Source organism: Callorhinus ursinus, unplaced genomic scaffold (assembly GCF_003265705.2).
Source record: "Callorhinus ursinus isolate GAN/ISIS: 27379988/994484 unplaced genomic scaffold, GSC_fseal_2.0 scaffold22, whole genome shotgun sequence".
Taxonomy (NCBI): Eukaryota; Metazoa; Chordata; class Mammalia; order Carnivora; family Otariidae; genus Callorhinus; species Callorhinus ursinus.
Window position 1 is genome coordinate 22,511,397 of NW_027397084.1, and position 17,640 is coordinate 22,529,036.

General features: G+C 33.3%; 1 protein-coding gene across 4 annotated transcripts in view; it reads left to right on the top strand.

Moving 5' to 3' along the window:
• ADGRB3 (adhesion G protein-coupled receptor B3) overlaps positions 1 to 17,640 on the top strand; it is a 722,049-nt gene that overhangs the window by 265,672 nt on the left and 438,737 nt on the right. For all 4 annotated transcript variants that reach the window (XM_073905165.1, XM_073905166.1, XM_073905164.1 and 1 more), the window contains one exon: positions 15,281 to 15,391. In XM_073905165.1, the coding sequence (XP_073761266.1) occupies positions 15,281 to 15,391 (111 nt within the window). The remainder of the gene's footprint in view (positions 1 to 15,280; positions 15,392 to 17,640) is intronic.

The window sequence follows — 17,640 nt, forward strand, 5'->3', positions numbered from 1 at the left end:
TTCAATGGTTTTTGAAAAAAAAAGGTTTATGGCTAGTAATTACTTCTTTAGCTGGTGATGTTTTTTCATTCGCAAATTGTTTCTGGGAAAGTTTGAATGTTGGCTTTTTGGAAAATGACTTTATTTGCTACACAAAGGTCATTCTTAAATGTCAAACATCATTTGGTAGTTGTTCGTGTTTCATTTTTTAATGTCTGGAAGGATATTTTTTCCAGACTTGTTTTCGAGGTCAACCTAGTGTTTTGAGGTAGTGGGAAATTCTGGTTCTCTGAAACCATAGGGTTTGAGAAAAACATAGAGCACTGTTACACAGAAAAATTAAATTCTTGTGTGATTCATTTGTGACCTTTATGAGTAATTAACAGATTGCTTGTCTGGTAAAGGAGTTCAGTTCTTTCTCAGCCATTTACTAAGAAGAATTGAGTACTGTTGTGAGAATTTTATTCTTTTATTAGAATCAGAAAACCTTTACAATCTGTAGAGGACATGAAAATTAATGCTTTTTCAGTTTCAGGAACTTAAGGATTGAATATATAAATTTCTCTGATTTTTCTATGAATGTCCTCCAGAGTGAATCTAATATGGTCTGGTACTCACACTTTTGAATCCTTCATTGAAAATATAAATACATCTTCTTATTTATGTTCAGTAAAGGAAATTTTAGTGAAGGCAAAATTAAAAAGACATCTGTCACCAAGGGTGAAAACATTAAGGAAGAAGCAGTATGATACATTACTCACCATTAACATATTTCCATTATATCCAGCCTCATGTTAATGACACTCTAAGATTTCACTCTTTTTTAGGGCATCTTAATATCAAATCACATTGTGAGGCTCTTAATTTAGCATATTTTTTCTTTCCATGGAGTAGCAAGGAAAACCTACAAAGCAGTTGGAAGGGACCTACAGCTGAGATTATAAAACCTCTGAGCATGTATTAGCCTGATTCTATATTCCACCATGATTAACACCATAAAGCCACATATCCCAGTTTAGGGAAGCTAACCATACAAAGTGCAAGGATATAAAATTAATTTTAAAGTTGAAAAGGGTTCCAGTGGTCCTGTTAACTCTATGGCCTCTGTGTAGGAACATGGCTTGGGCAACAATTAGATGTGATTTTTTTTGAGTCCCAGACCCAATATACCTTGGCTGTATAATGATTGATAAGTACCATAACCTCTTAAAACCTCATAAAATGGGTTTAATAACAGAACCTAACTCATGAGGAAGATAGCACCTAATTATAGCGCCTAATTCTTTGGAAAGAATTTTAGCAACATGGCAGAATGAGCTAATGTGGATGGATCCCAGATCTGCTAAAATCTCATGGAGAGGCTGGATAGAATGTCAATACAGAAAAATGACCCAAGCCGAAAAGAATGGGAAATGTATACTTGCCTATAAAACGCAATAGCAACAGTAAAAGATAAAAGACACAATAGTAAGGGCAAGCTGGGGGATTTTAACTATTTTGAAATAATAAGTTCTAAATAGCTAAGAATTAGGATTTCATTGCTACTTCATAGAGAGGAGAGTGTCCTTAACCTATGTGGGTTTGGGGAACTAAATCAAGCAAACTACATAAAGCCTGAAACCTCAAAGACTACTACCCTTTGTTTCAAAGAAGTTCTAGAGAGACTTTACTCAATGACTCTGGGAAGCAGTGGAAAGAAAACTTGCCTTCATTCAGGAGTCATGGTTGGGAAATAAAAACTCACCCCCTCCAAAAAAGAAAGAAATACTAGCACATACCATGTGTGGATACCATGTGAATTTATACTTTTTGATGTAGCAACTTAAACCAAGAAATTTACTGCTGTGGAAGGACACTTTTACATGGAGTCCATATAGCAGTTTCACAGGGGGAAATACTATGTAAGATGAACCCTCAATAGAAATAAAATAAAACAAAACAAACTATAGGAGAAAACAAAGACCATGAAGGAGAATCTGCCAACACAACGCAAGGAGCACACTAACAACTGGGAGGAAAAAAATCTTTAAATAAACCATGAAAGATACATTTAAAGTGATTTTTTTTAAAAGAGTAGAAATAATAAAGAGACAATAATAAAGAGTAAAGAAGAGTAAAGAAAGAATAAATATAGAACAACATGGAAGAAAATACATTGGGAAAAACTAGAATTACCAAAAGTAAAACATAGTCACTGAAATTAAAAATTCATTAGATGGCTTAAGCACTAATTTGGACATGATCAAGGGAAATGCTTGTGAATTGAAAGATAAATCTGAGGAGTGTAGTAAGATTAAAAACATGATGTCAATAATAATAATAATTAATAATAATGTTTCCCCTTTTCCTCTCTCTCTTTTCCCCCTCTTTCTCCCTTCCAAAGAATTTTTTTAATCACTTAACAAGGTACAAGATACAGTGATGGACAAGATAGACAAGACTCTTATGAAAGTCACATTTTCGTGGGTTGATGGAGACTGTTATTAAAGAAATAACCAAACAAAAAAACCCAAAACAGGTATTGATACATCCTGTGCAGAGAATTAAAATCAGGTCTTAGAAAATAACTGTTTGGTACTTTGTATTTGGTGGGCAGTGAGAGTCTCTTGAAGAAAGTAAAATTTTAGCTTAGATAAAAATGACGAGAATGAGTCATCCATGCAAATATCCGAAGAGTTTCCCAGTTAAAACTATCAGTTAGTGTAAAGAAGTGAACTCTGTGTGTTTAAGACACTAAAAGAAGGCCAGTGTGGCTAGAACATGGTGAGTAACGGGGAGAAGGATGAGATGATGCTGGAGAAGTAGGCTGTGGCCGATCCTACAGGGCTTGTCGTAAGAGCCAGGATAAGGAGTATGAATTTTATTCTAAGAATTGGGAAGACGTGAAAGGACATTAAGAAGAGCATTTACATTATCTGTTTTACCTTTTAAAATACGTAAAAAAAATATGTAAGAATCTATCTGTGTGCTATGTGACGTATGGATTGTAAGCAGGGGAAATGACGGTAGGGGTGTGCGGTGCGACACTTAGGAAACTACTGCAATAGTCCAAGTGCTGGGGGTAGCTGGGAGAGTGGTAGTGGTGGGGACGAAGAGATGTTGACATATTTGGAACATGCTCTGGATGGAGATATGGCAGGAGTTGAAAATTGAGAGAATATGGGGTTCAGGGAAAGAAAAATGCCACAAACTCCAGAAATCAGGGGTAGATCCATGTAGGAATTATCTCTACACTATTCATTAGTCACACAGTCACTGCTTAAGCATTCCCCATTAGCAAAAGCCTGGTACTTCATATGGCCACCCATTCTTTTTATGCATCCCAAATTGTTACAAAGTCCTTCCTATGGATTTGAGTTCTTAATAAACAATATAGCTACTTTATTTACAATCCTTCTGCTACATGACAGGTTTCCAAATAATCAAAGAAAATTACCATTTCTTCTTTTATTCAAATTAAATATTCTCAGTTTTTTATTCTAATAAGAATCTACTTCTGTGGCACTTATAGCATTTATAAGTCTATACTAAAGTTTGATTATTTAAGTTTTCCCTAGCTTTCCCACTAGATTTGATTCTCTAAAGTGCCTTATCATTGGGTCCTCAAAAATTTATTTCTGAAAACTAAACTAATAGTAAACTAAATGACACTAAATAATTTTTGAAACAGTCCTCACTAATTCTCATGCTTTCACCCTTCTGATCACTCTTCTTTCCACATGTTTTACTTTATCAATACTCCTCTTTTTTAAAATAATGATGACCACAACTAAGTGCTAAGTAACCCAAGAGTTCTGTATCCCATACTTTAAAAAATGCAGCCAAAGCTTAAATTGACATTTGGCAAAATTATTTCACCATGTTGACTCATTAAACTTTAGTCATCAAAAGCCAGTATATCCATTTTAAAATAACTTGTTAAGTCAGGTGGGAACACACACTCTGACGCAAACTTCTGGCAAAGGAATGATAATATATAGAATATATAGAATTGAAGAGAGATTATAATTAACTAGAAAACAGAAGCTAACACATTAAAAGAAAATAAAAACTGCAGCACAAAAGAGACATTATTTTCCTTCAGAGAAGCAAAATCTTAATTATTTCTCCCACTTAAGTCTTGGTGGGAAAGTTCACTACAATTGGGTAATAGGAGCTAGTGTTGCCTGTGAAAGTCGGGGTGTGGGAGGAAGAAAACCCCAAAACTGAAATAGGGAAGGATTTAGAATGTAAGAGATGCCATTCTTAACCCCTTTTGCCTGTCCTTGGCCACTTGGCCACCAACCTCATTGAAACCGCCACCTGTGATAATGAGTAAACAAATTTAGGCTCCTTGCTACATTATGTTAATATTAACATATGTTGCTAAAAGTACAAAATCAGCAGAAGGACCATGTTTAATCTACATTACCAACATGAGCTACCCAGAGACCAGTTTAAGAATGTCAACACATAATCCTGGAGTTGTATCAATGTGCTCCCAAATTCTTCAGCCTTTTGAGGACTCCCTTTATTATCATATTTAAACAAACACTTGGCTTGATCTACCACATAATTTAGACCTAGAAATTTAATATCTCCCTAATATTCCTAAGGATTCTTTGAGAGATGGGTTACATGTATTTCTTACATATTTTCCTATTCACTCTTATGTGTATTTTAGCTATATTATCAACCATTGCTTTGTAGTTTGTTTCCGGGGCCATTCTTTCTATTCTACCCCTTGCAAATCTCAACATGAAATTAATCTTTTATCATCTTCTTTTAACTATCTCTAACACTGGTTAAGTAAGCTTTCAATAAAAGTTGGCTCTAGTGGAGAGGTAATTCACCCCAGCATAGTACATACATTAAACCTTAATATCACTGCTATTAAAATTGCTTCTGATAGTCCTTCCTCAAGGAATTTCTAATTTCTCCTCTAGTCTCATCCTCCCACCACTTTTATGGATAACTCTCTTTATTCATCTCCCAAGGTCTGTTAAACCTCACCTCCCCTGCTTTTTCTATTGTCCCCAATAAGACTCACGTTCTGTCCTTGGCAGCCTCAGTAAATTTCAGACTATTACTTTGTTACGTTATTCACCTTTCCAGATCAGGCCATAGGGTCTGTCTTTGCATAACCAAACTGGCCCATCAAGATACTTTGATAAGCCTTAAATTTTCTGCATTATTTTTGGTCAGCTTTTAGTTTTATTTTGCTATTTATTCATTTGTGAACTATTTATTGTGAGCACTGTATGTTTATTAAAGATAAATTTGAAATGCATAGCTGGGAGCAGCTCTCATAAGGGAAATGATTAACCTGTTTCCATAAATGCTAAGTTTGCCAGCAAAATATCTAGGTTGCACAATAGTGCAGGTGGTCTAGAAGTTGTAGATTGGTCCATGGAAGTGAAAGACTGATAGTTGTTTGCCTGAAAGTGATACCTTAGTCTAGGAATGGTTGGAACTTCTGAGGGAAAGAATGTTAAGGCAGGAGCTGTGGGAAAACTCACATTAGGGAATCAAGAGTCACTAAGGCAATGAAGGAGGCAGAAAAGCAGTCAGGAGGAAGAAGAAATTCAAGTTGTCAGCTTTGAAAGCCAAGGGAGGTGAGCATTTTAAGAAAAGTTGTGGGATAAGGGAGGGTGGGAGGGTGTCAAATGCTGAAGGAATCAAGATGAATGTGACAGTTTTTAAGAGGCAGCTGACTTTCAAGAGAGCAGTTTCATTCAAGGAAAGAGGCTGAAATCAGATCGCATGACATAGTTGGGTGAGTGGGAAGTGAAGAATTGGAGGGGACTCTTTGGAAAGGTTTCTGTAAGTAGGAAAGAGAAGTGTTCAGAGAATGAAATGGAAAGTAATATGTGGTGCACTTACTCTTTAAAAGTCAGAAATTGGGGCTTCAGTTTTCCCAGAGAAGTTCTTAGTGAGTATGTAGGGGATTGAGATGGAAGCAGAGTGTAGCTTGCAGTAACTCCCAAACTCCACAGTGAACATGGAAGAAAACCAAGAAGAGGGGAAGTTGGCTTAGGAGAAAACACATTCATTCAGTGTGCTCAGCTAAAGTGCTGATCCTTGCATTGAAAGGGGACAGGGAGTACCAAGCAAACTGAATGGAAAAGCCCAAGGTCTAGACACATACTGGTAAAATTTCAGAACTCCAAGGATAAAAAGAAAAAATGCTGAAAAAGCTTCTGGAAAGAAAAGCAGATTCTCTTACCAAAAGACATCTCAAAGGCAGTACCAGATCCCAGGATTCAGTGTGAAAGTTATCTTCAAAGTTTAGTGAGAAAAAAAAAAAAACTTCTTGACCTTAAATTTCTAGGCCTAGCCAAACAAGAATTCAAGTGTGAGGGCAAGATGAATCAATTTTAGACCCTCTCTGTTAGAGGATATACTGAAGCAAAATTAAAAACAAGTCGGAGAAAGAAGATCTACAAAGAAATTAACACAACTAATGGTTAAGTCTAAATTATTGAAGCTGTGTATAAATATCGCAGTTGGGAAAATAAATGACATATGAGTGTCAAAGCAGAGAACAAGTGACCACATACCCAAATTCTTGTGTTGGTTTGGGAAAGAGTACAGATACTGATTCACTAAAGATATTGATAGATTTAGAAATGTCTTTCTAAATGTACATGTGACAAAATTAGTATATAATGCTTGAATAATTGAAGTAAGAGATCTAGAGGATAAAAAATTCCTATCAATCCGAAAATATTAGAAAAGGGGAAAAATGAAAGAAAAACAAGATACTTGCTTAAGAGAAACCCCAATATAAGATGGAATAAATAATTTTAACATTTTAATAAATATAATAAATGTCAGTGGGTTTAATTTCCTGTTAAAAAGAAGAGGATCAGATGGGATTTTTAAAATCCAACTATATATGTTACATATAAGACACACACTTAAAAACCATCTGGAATATAATAAGTGCCCATTTAATGTTTGTTGAATGAGCTGAATTCATTCGTTCCCAAATACCTTTGGAAGTATATAATCTTCTTTAAAAAATCCCTCTCCAGTGTAGATGGTAGCTACAGCATAGATGTATATGTTTAAATAAGAATTAGAGCATTTGAGACCTCACATGCAAAGTAAACCTCAGTTTAGTGCTCAGACATGGATCAAGTTAACTGTTCAACATTGCTTGACTTAGGAAAATGTTTAGAAGCAACCACCACTCTGTTTTACTTAGACTCTAGTGCATGTGTGTCTTGTGTATAGACCCATTCATGAAGTTTGGTCAGGTCCTCTAGGCCTCTTCATCTGCTGAGAGATGGTCCATATGTTCATGGGCCAATTGCTGACCTGAGAAAAAAATGTACTTTTAGAGCTTAAAAAGACTTTAGGAAGCATGTTCCCAGAATCTCCTTTTGCAAGAAGAGCAAACGGGCCAAGAGAACTTAAGGCTTGATGCTCTGAAGTAAGAGCTGCACCTGCCAGTTGCCCATTGATTTGTCCACCCTCTACATTCAGCATTAGACTATTTAGCTAAAATTGTCTTTAGGTATATGAAGCACTGCTTTGAAGAAGCTAAACATTTTTAGTTCTCTATAGAATACCACTTGGGCTTCAATACTAATAATGATAACTTACGGAAGCAAGTTTGAATATATGTTCATTGATTTTTAAGGATAATTAAATTCAAAACTAGAGAGGAATCATGTTTCTTAAAAATTCCAAATAAATACATGATATAATATATATATAATATGATATGCATAATATAATATATACAAAGGTAACATCTATCAAAAATACCGTACTAAAAAGTGTCACTTTTTTTAAGCATAGACTTCCTTATAAAAAACTTTTCCTATAAACTTTTTGGGGCACTGAAAATTGCTCTAGTTGCCAACAGTTTGAACCCAGTGGTCCAAAGATGTACTCAGTACTCAACCTGCAGTAAGCTGCAACTAGCCAGTGTTTTGTGTGTGGTTCTAATTCTTTATCTCATGGGAGTACCCCCATTCACCTGCTTACCCAGGCTCGGAGCTGCCAGCGAGCTATCCCTCCAACCTTCCTCTCAACCCAGTTACAGTCTTCTATGGGCAATTGCAGTCACCTCCTCATAGTTTATACTGCCCTAATTTTGTTCTGCAGAGTTTGCTCTTGATTCTTCAATTAATCTATCTAAAATTCAAATTAAACCATGATTTCTTGCTTATTGCTTAAGCCCTACAAATATTTCACATTTAGTCAAATAGAGATACATTCCAGGGTTCTTAGTAAGGCGTAAGAGAGGTTTCTGATTTCCCTCCCCACCAATCCCTTCAGGAATATCTCTTGCCCCTCTTTTTCACACTTTTATCCTCCATTAATAATAGCAACTTACAGTACTAAACCCTGAATACCCCTCTGCCTCAGTTCTCCATATCCCCTATCACATATTTCTTAAGTTCTTAGATCACTGTTGAGGTCAATCATTTTCCCTTCAGAAGAATTTGGCTTCGCATCACCAGGTGACTCATTCATTTTTGTTCTTCCAGGGCAGCCTGAAAGACAAGTCTTTTGTCATTCCCAAAACAGCCTTACCCTCCATTTGGAAATCCCTACAGAGTCTACTCTGCCCACAGAGGATCACTCTGCATGTCAGAAAACTTGGCAGGAAGGCAACCAAGCCCTGTTCTTGTTAGGAAAATATAGAAATATTTATCCAGAGACAATTTAGTTTACTTTCTTATGTGTTAGATTTCCTAGGATCTTAGGAGGCCACTTTAGCAATAGGATCATTCAAATCTTATAGTGTAAGCGTTTTAGTCTTCTGCCAGAGGTGTTAAAGCTCACAGTAAAACATCTTATTTTGCCACTGATATGCTAGTGTGCTAAATTAAATTCTAACACAGGCCAACAAGAAAAGACATTCAGCTACTGGTTTACTATTAGGAGTAGAATTGCATTTATCATTTATCGTGATTCTACATTTTTTTTCCTTATTACCAACAAATAAAATATTTTTCAAGCAAAACATTACTGGTAGTTTATAAAAATTCAATAGTTATCTCAAAAAGATGAGGTCATAAAATGCAATTGACTAATGTATAAGAAATATTAGCAAATAATTCCTACATGATTACACACATTGATGATTTCTTACATGGAATGATGCATCCAGTTTACTAACATTTCCCAGAAGGATGACAAAATAAGAATAAAAACAATGATTTAAGGGTTTATACCCTAAATTTCCTGGAACTATTCTAAATAAGTTGTTTTATTATATAATTTTCACATACATATTTGAGGAGATCTAAAAATAAATCCATCATTATATGTAATTATTTCAAAGTTCCTATTTTGAATAAAGATAAATTAAAATATAACATCATTGTCAAAGAAAATATGCACTAAGTATACTTGAAAATTGCTTCCTCAAAATACATTGTTTCATAATTTAACAACTTAATTGAAAACTGAAAACTCCTGAACATTTTAAATTTTTCTATAAACATATTAGCAGTTTGCCTTTTGACCATTCTCTGTTTTGTCCATTTTTAGAAGTGGCATAAAATTACCCATCTACCTAACAGAGTCATGCCAACTACCTAATAAAATTATTTCTGTGGGAGTATTTTGAAAAACAAGATTCTACTTTGTTATTGTAAGATATAGCCTCTTGGTTCCTATAGCCAGGTATCTAACTATGGAAATGTAACCGAGAAACAATTTGAAGGAAAGAATATCAATTATCCTCTTAAATTTTAATAATGAATTTCTCTGATTTCTAATATTTCTTAATATATCTTATTTTATTTTAAATACTTCTTAATATTAATTCAATTTTCTAAAAAATTATTTTAAATATTTCCTGATACTGCTTTTTTTATTTTAATTCAATTAGCCAGTGTATTTCCTGATATTTCTTAATTTATTATCTAGCTCTCATTCTTGAATTCTTTGGAAATTGTCTTTTATCCACATATTCTATTCCTGTTTGGTTCTTGGGGAAAATGAAATTAGTATATTTATAATCAATAGCATTTTTAACCAATGTCCTTCAGGATTTCACCTAATGATGTCTAATTTTAATATCCCTTGTTTCTGACATCCAGGCCAGTTCTAGAAATGTCTTTGATAATACAGATTGTAGTCTTTTCCCCAACATTTCTATCTTTTCATAAAGCACCTAGCTATGTAGGCCATCAAATAGTTGTTGAGTGAGAGAATACAATTTTGAAGTCTGATCAAATGTCAACAAAACATTTTTTAAAAACCTCAGAAAACAGAAAGATATCATAATGACTGATAATCTGGATTGCTCTTCACTATCTAAACACCTCCCAGCTATAATATGCACAAACCATGTGCATGCAAAATAACTATGACAACTCCATTTCCAAAAAGTGTAAAAATGAATGGACACATTTAGTAACTCATGCTTCTAACTTAGAACATACGAACTTAGAATGCAGTAAATATAATCTTATTTCAGAAAATGCCTGGTTGTTTCTTAACAGAATTGGTCTATACCACCATAATCCAGCCAGATGTTAGAATCTTTCTTATGCCAACAAGTTATACATTTAATATCCTTACTTGTTATGCTATGACAAATGAAATGTCACTTTAAATGTCCAGTTGCATGGCTTAAAAGATGTATGTTCTCTTTTGAGACACATTAGCAAGTCATTCTAGTTAAGGGTGATATTTAGGAAATTAATAGAAAAAGTGGGTTTTGAGTGGAGCTTTATATTTTTATTAAAATAAATAATTTCACATATAACAAAGGTTCAGGTCATGTTTAGTGGATTTCCGTGGGCTATGAGCTTCACAATATCAGAAACTATTTTTCATTTATCTTTGTAAATTTAGTGCCTAATACATAAGTAATTACTAAATGTTTGCCGATAAAAATTAAGCTTTGTTTTTAAGGCATTAAGCTTTGTCTTAGGTTAGTGAGATTTAAGTTAAAAAAAAAGGCAATATTGCAATTATTTAAATAATAGCCTGAATATATTTATGGATAAAGAAACGTTGACCGTCTTGATCATACATAACTAACTTTCAAGTTACTTCACTAAAAAATTTATTTTTTCCCCACCAAACTGTTCACCAAGCAAGTTAAAGAAAGGGTTCTAGACATCTAAAAACTTGCATTTTGGAGAAGCAACTCTTAACATGAAATGTATTTATAAAATAAATAAATAATGAACCCCAGCTAGGTGTAAATCAGGAAGTGATTTTAAAACTCATAAGCCATATTTCCTTCTCAAAGAGGTTTGTAATTTAGTACAAGGAATAAAACAATCTGAAAATTAAAATGAAAGTTGATTGTTGGTACAACATGAAATAGAAATTTAGAAAGACAAAGCCTGATTATGATTGGTTGATAGTTCATGGAGGTAGTGCCTTTGGAGTTGGACTTGGGGAGGTGCTTTACTGCAGGCATGGATAGAAAAACGGGTGTTTCACATGGAGAAAGATAATAGAAGGGGTGCAGTGGTTTGACCATTTCCAAGACAAAAAGTAGTGCATGTTGATCATTGAATGTAAGTAAGACATAACTTTGAGAGTTTTTGAGAAGCAGTCATGGCCTGGGCTAGGGTGGTTTCTGTGGAAATGCAAAGGAAAGTTAGCTAACAAGTAAACTTAGTATTTACATCACAAAATAGATTGCAGTAATAACTTATCACCTAATCTGATGCACCATTTGCCAGCACATTGAAAAGTAAACACTTGGTAAAATAGCAAATGGATGTGTGTATGTTTTCACTTATTGATGACTGTGATTTCACATTATTATAACCCTTGGTTTCTAGACAAAAACCTCACAACTAATAATTGACTGTCGAGAGTCAGTTTTCAAGTCTATTTGTTTCTTAATGATCCTCTTATATATTTCTGGAAGGGGGAAGAGAAGACGTAAAACTATTCTTAAGACGACAAATTTTTGAAAACTTTCTTTCATGTAGCTTTGAAGTCCAGAGACTACTGCTTTTTATCAAGAAGCACATTGAAATATTGTATGAGAAAAATGTGCCTAAATATGAAAGTCATCTCCAGTCATTTGAGTTTTATACGTGCATACAGTTATTTACCCACCACTTCATTGATACCATCAATATAAATATATAGGAAATAACCCTGTATTTTCATAAGCCATGTACCGTATATGCATACACAATATTATGCTGCACATTACTTCATTTGATTTCATAACTTGCTTTTCATCGCTTACCCAAAGCAGATCATCTTTTTATTTGGTTATGCTATTTTCCTTGTGTAACTAATGTAGTATATTATCTTTGCCAACTTAGAATCATATGAATATAAATCAACAACCCATGAAGAACTTTTATTATCCAGAGAGCGTAATATGCTTAAGGTTTACCTCAACCTACATTCACCACATAAGAAAATAATAGCAAAACTAATACCTTATTTTTTTCTACGTTTGGATGATCCAACTGGCCTTTATTTTCACTAGAAGTAAAGAAGATCAAATAATCATGAAAGGGAGCACACAAGTTTTGAAAATATCCCATTGTGAGATATGTATGGAACCATAACATTTGTTGTTAAATCTTACCATTGACAACAACCCTAAAACAAAGATGTATTTTTTTTCAAACACTTGGCACATAAACATGGCAAAAGAAACTTACTTGGTTAGATAATAGTTTACATGATTTACTTACAAATTCAGATTGTTTTAAGGCAGAAACAATAGGTCTGGAACATTAAAAAAATACCACCATAGTGTTGTTTTTCCACCTGAGAAAAAAATAAATTGTTAGTATGTCTTCTGTCTTACAGGGAATTTAGTTATATCAAGCCATCCTATTAGTTTTCATTTTTTAAAAGTAGTTTTCCAGATAAATTATATTGACAGAAATAATCGAAATTTTCATTTGAAACCTTTGGTTATACAAAAATATATAATCAAGTTCTTCTTAAGTACTGTGACTCAGTATTAAGTATCCCAGGGTTAAGTATCAGCACTAATGCTCACATAACTTTGATTTTTGATGATGAGTAGAATTGAGTAGAACTGACTACAGTGAAGAATACTGAAATTTAATTTGTGTGATACCTATGTTTGAGAGATTTAAATCACATTCCAGCTAATAATATGAAATAGTTCACACAGATGCTAATATCTGCTTTTAAAGATAAGTACTTTACTTGTGTTTAAACTTCAGAAATCATTAAAAATTTAATATGACACTTTTAAAATTATTTCAGCAATGTCTGCCAACATACTCAGACCTGTAAATTGCAAGATTATAATTCTTGTACAAATAAACTACTTATACTTAGAAAACAGAGTGTAGGCTATTTTCATGCTGCCATTGAGTTGAAGAAATGTCTTCTAGAACAGGTAACAAAGTTACTTACTAAAAGAAGTTGTAAGGAAAAAAAAAAAAAAAGAAGAGAAGAAGAAGCAGAAAAAAAAGTTGTAGGTATGGAAAAATTTTTTTTTAGTATCCTTTTCCCACCCAGTGCCAAAACTACCTTAATGTGACCATCAAAGCCTGCAACTTATTTATGCACACATATACTCTGACTTAAATGTTCTAAGTGCTAGATACACACACATACACAATTTAAATGATAAATTCAAGAGGACAGAAGGTAAAGCATAATGTTAATAAAAATTACTACTAAATTTCTTTTGCTGTTTCAGACCCAGAAAATTTTCAGTTATATATAATACTTTAAAATACTGGGTAGTACATAAGAGTCTAGATATAAGCTTTCTAAATAGTCAATTTCCAAAATCATTAAATGATATGTGATTAGATGCTTCTTATTAGCATAATGAAACATAGTTTAGGCAGCACATACTGCATACATAAATGAATGGAATGAGAGGATGTTGGCAGCAATGGAAAATAATGATGGATTTTACAAGATTAAGCCAACTGACATTTTATGAAAATTTCCATTTCCTGCCTTGGATTTCATCTAAACTGACAAAAACAAACACACATTTAGATTTCTCAGATTTCTCTTGGGTTGTTCTCTTGGGTAGAATATCTGGAAAGAATTTCTGACAAATCAGTCTGTCAGGTGCCACACTTTAATATTTATGTGGGAATTCGCCAGGATGGACAAAAATGTATGCTAGTCTTTTCTCCTTACATAAAATAAAAATTGTGGGTAGAATTAGTGCTTATAAAACACACTGCTCCATTGCACAAAGTAAGTTGTAATATTTTAGCAGAAGCTTAAAGATTAATTGGAAAAGGTAAAATTATACATTCCCAAATTTTGACATTGGTTCTGACAGTATATCTGCACTATCATTAGAACATGTTTTACTCAATCATCTTTGTCATGTATTCAAGTCCTGGTCTTAAGGGCCCAACAATTGTCTTGATGTAATAGAAACACCATGATAGCCTGCTCCTCGGGAATCCCCTTTCTCCTACCCACCCTCCCCTGAGCCAGAATCAACAACTATCCCATAAATTTGGCTTTTGTTTTATTAAAATTATTTTACAGCAACAGTGCCAGAAGAATGGAACTCTTGCAGAATTCCAAGCATGAATTTTTCAAAAATGTATTACATGGAGTCTGTCTTTTGTTCAACTTATTTTTTCTCTTCCCCATTGTCACCGAGTTAGGCCCAGATATTTTTGCCTTTCCCAGGAGGTACAACATTAAGGGATTAAATAACAGAAACCTGGAGCCACCTCTTTTTTAAACATAACTCTTAAAAGAGAAATCATTGTCTTACATGTGGTTAGAAAATGGATGAGCAACTGTCTGGGGACAGGGCAGGAGAGAATTAGAATTACTTCAGCCACCACGTATCTGTGAACTTTTAAAGGACACTAGGGGCAACCCCTTATCTGGATAAATATTCCATTAAGTGAATGTTTGTTTACCTTAGGAAAGCCAGGTTACAGGATTATTCATTCATTCCTCAAGAATAAGTGCTGAAAATCTCCAGGGGTGGAGGGTGGGGTGGCGGGGTGATTACTACTTAGCAGAGTTATGGCTGTTATGCAGTCAGGATTCTCTCTCTGAAAAACAACAGTTAACACTGTGGTTGTATTTTTTTTCTGATGTATTGCTTGGAAACATTATCAGAAAAGCTTACACCATTTGTTAATTAAGCTTAAAACCTGATGTGTCATTCTATTGACTGTTATTATTGTTTCTTGAAACTTTGCTCTTGTTTATAGATATTTTTACTTGAGTTTAGAAATATTCCAAGTAGATCAGCCTCGCAAATTTAGACTTGTAAATTTAATCAGTAACTTCTAGGTATATGCAGGAACATATTGCATGAGACAATAATGTAATGTGTGAGAAATGTCTACACACAAGCTTTCATATACCTTTATTCTGTCTTTAGAATTTGGAATGATGGGAGATCATACAATTAAAAGTCAGCGACCTCGATCTGTTCATGAAAAAAGGGTCCCTCAGGAACAAGCTGATGCTGCTAAATTTATGGCACAAACTGGTAATACGTTAGTTACATTTTTCTATTTATTGTTGTTAATTTAATGAAACCACTGCATGTTTTCATAATCTTTTGCTGCACATTTGTCAGTTTTTGGAGCTGATATTTTTTTGAGCCATTTTTTTTTCCATCACCAGTTAAAGTCCATAAATGAAGTAGCTTTGAATTGAAAAGTGCACCAAAAAAATGTGTAAGATTTATTTTGCTTTCAGTATGGGACATTTAGGATTTACATATTATTATTTACTCGTGTCAATTAACTTCTTAAAATGTATCCTTAAACTTTTAAAGAAAGTCAACAGTTATTTTGTCAATAATTGATTATTATAGGATTTTTTCAGAACTAGAATTTTAAATAGGACTTTGATGAAATTTGACTTAGCAATAAGATGTCAAGTATTTTTTTCAAATGTCACACATCATAGAAATATTAAGTGTTAAAATGTATGGAAATTAGAAACTTTTTCAGAATTTGTTTTATTTGAAAGAGAGTTTTGCTATATAAGCTAAATAATAAAAAAAATGATAGTCTTTATTAGTAAGCTATAATACATCCAAACAATTAAATATCAACAAAAATCACTTTCTGGTTCATAAAATTTTTAATCCTAAACTAATTATATTACTTTCAAATACCTCCCTCAGGGGGGAGAAAAATATATACATATATATATGTATATATATATATATATACATATATATATAAAACACAATTAAATGCATTCATATGTTGGTTCATCATAATAAATGGCTATAATTCCATCTGTTTTTATATTGCATGTAGTACATTCTTAGATGAAAATGTATTTAAACTGTGTTATGAACATTTTCAGCTATCACTTATTTCAGGAAATTGCAAACTAACGGTTTTATCTATGTCTTTATAAAGTTTTATACATTCCAATCTGGATGATCTGTTTTACCATTAATACTGAAGTTTCAAGTACTTGATCAGCTTGTTGACATGACATTGACTGATTTTGATGAAATTCTCTTGAAGAATGAATGTTTCCTTTAGTTTATATTTTCTTAGGATATTTATTCTGAACATTAAATTTGGATCTACAACTTAAAAATGCAAATATTCTTAATGGATTGTGCCTTGGTAATAGGTGAGTAGTAGAATTTAACACATTAGTTTTAAGTAGGTCAAAGAATTCTTCAGAACAGGAAGAATGTTTACAATGAATTCTACGTAAAGGACATATTTTTAGCTTTTTTAAATATATATGTTGCAGCCAGACCCAGAAATGAAGAAAACTTGCTTATCTGGATTGCTTTTGGTGCAGCTTCTCATTTAACAAAAGGTGACATATTTTTACTATTTGCTCGAACGGGTCCAAAAGTGCATTGCCAAGGTCAGGTAAATTTTCAAATTATTAAATGTATGTTTCTCCTTTACACGGAGCAAAAAGTCTCAAGCACTGACCAGAGATTGGGGAATATTTGACTCTAACTAGAGGCACAGGGCATGGGCTGATAACTCAGCCTCCTTCCAGTGCCATCTGACAGGGGCACTTCTGCGAGATCAGAAATGTTCTTCCTTTTTGCACAAGAGGTGGCAGTCATTGGCTTGCTGAAATTTCTTAAAAGTGGGGTCACTTGGGAGTGAAATGGTGAGCCATAGTTTTAAATTCCCAATTATGTGGTAAAATTAGTTGATGCATAAATATTATGCAATTTGGCCAGGAGATTTTATATAAATTCGGTTTTTGTATTTGCCTGTGACATAATCCAAGAGAATTCAGTTCTCAGCCAAAACCTTTTTTGCAAATTCAAATCACAAGGAACATGTTTTCTTAGTAATAAGTTACTAATTTCTGTTTTCATTTACTGGTTCTTTTTCAAGCATTGTTTTGTACCTAAAATATAATAACACATGATTTGGTAAAGTAGATGAAACAGTTATGAAATAGATCCATGAGGAGCATTAAAACCATTTCTTTATATTGTTAATAATTCAGAAAAGGCAATGAAAAATTAAAGTTCAGAAAATATCAGTTGGATGCTTGAATTGATGCAAATAAATATTTATTATTTTATTTTAAAGCAAAAATAGTTTAGGTAAATATAAAAACATATAATACTTATTTTAAATTTAAATTGCTACAATACTGATAAAAGACTGGGAAACTGCATTATTTTAAGTAGTTTTTAAAATATGTAATTTGGCACCAGGCAGTTATAAAGTTAAAAAGAGAGGCTGTTTTTTTTCCCTTCAGTATTTTCTGAGATATACTTTCTTTAGG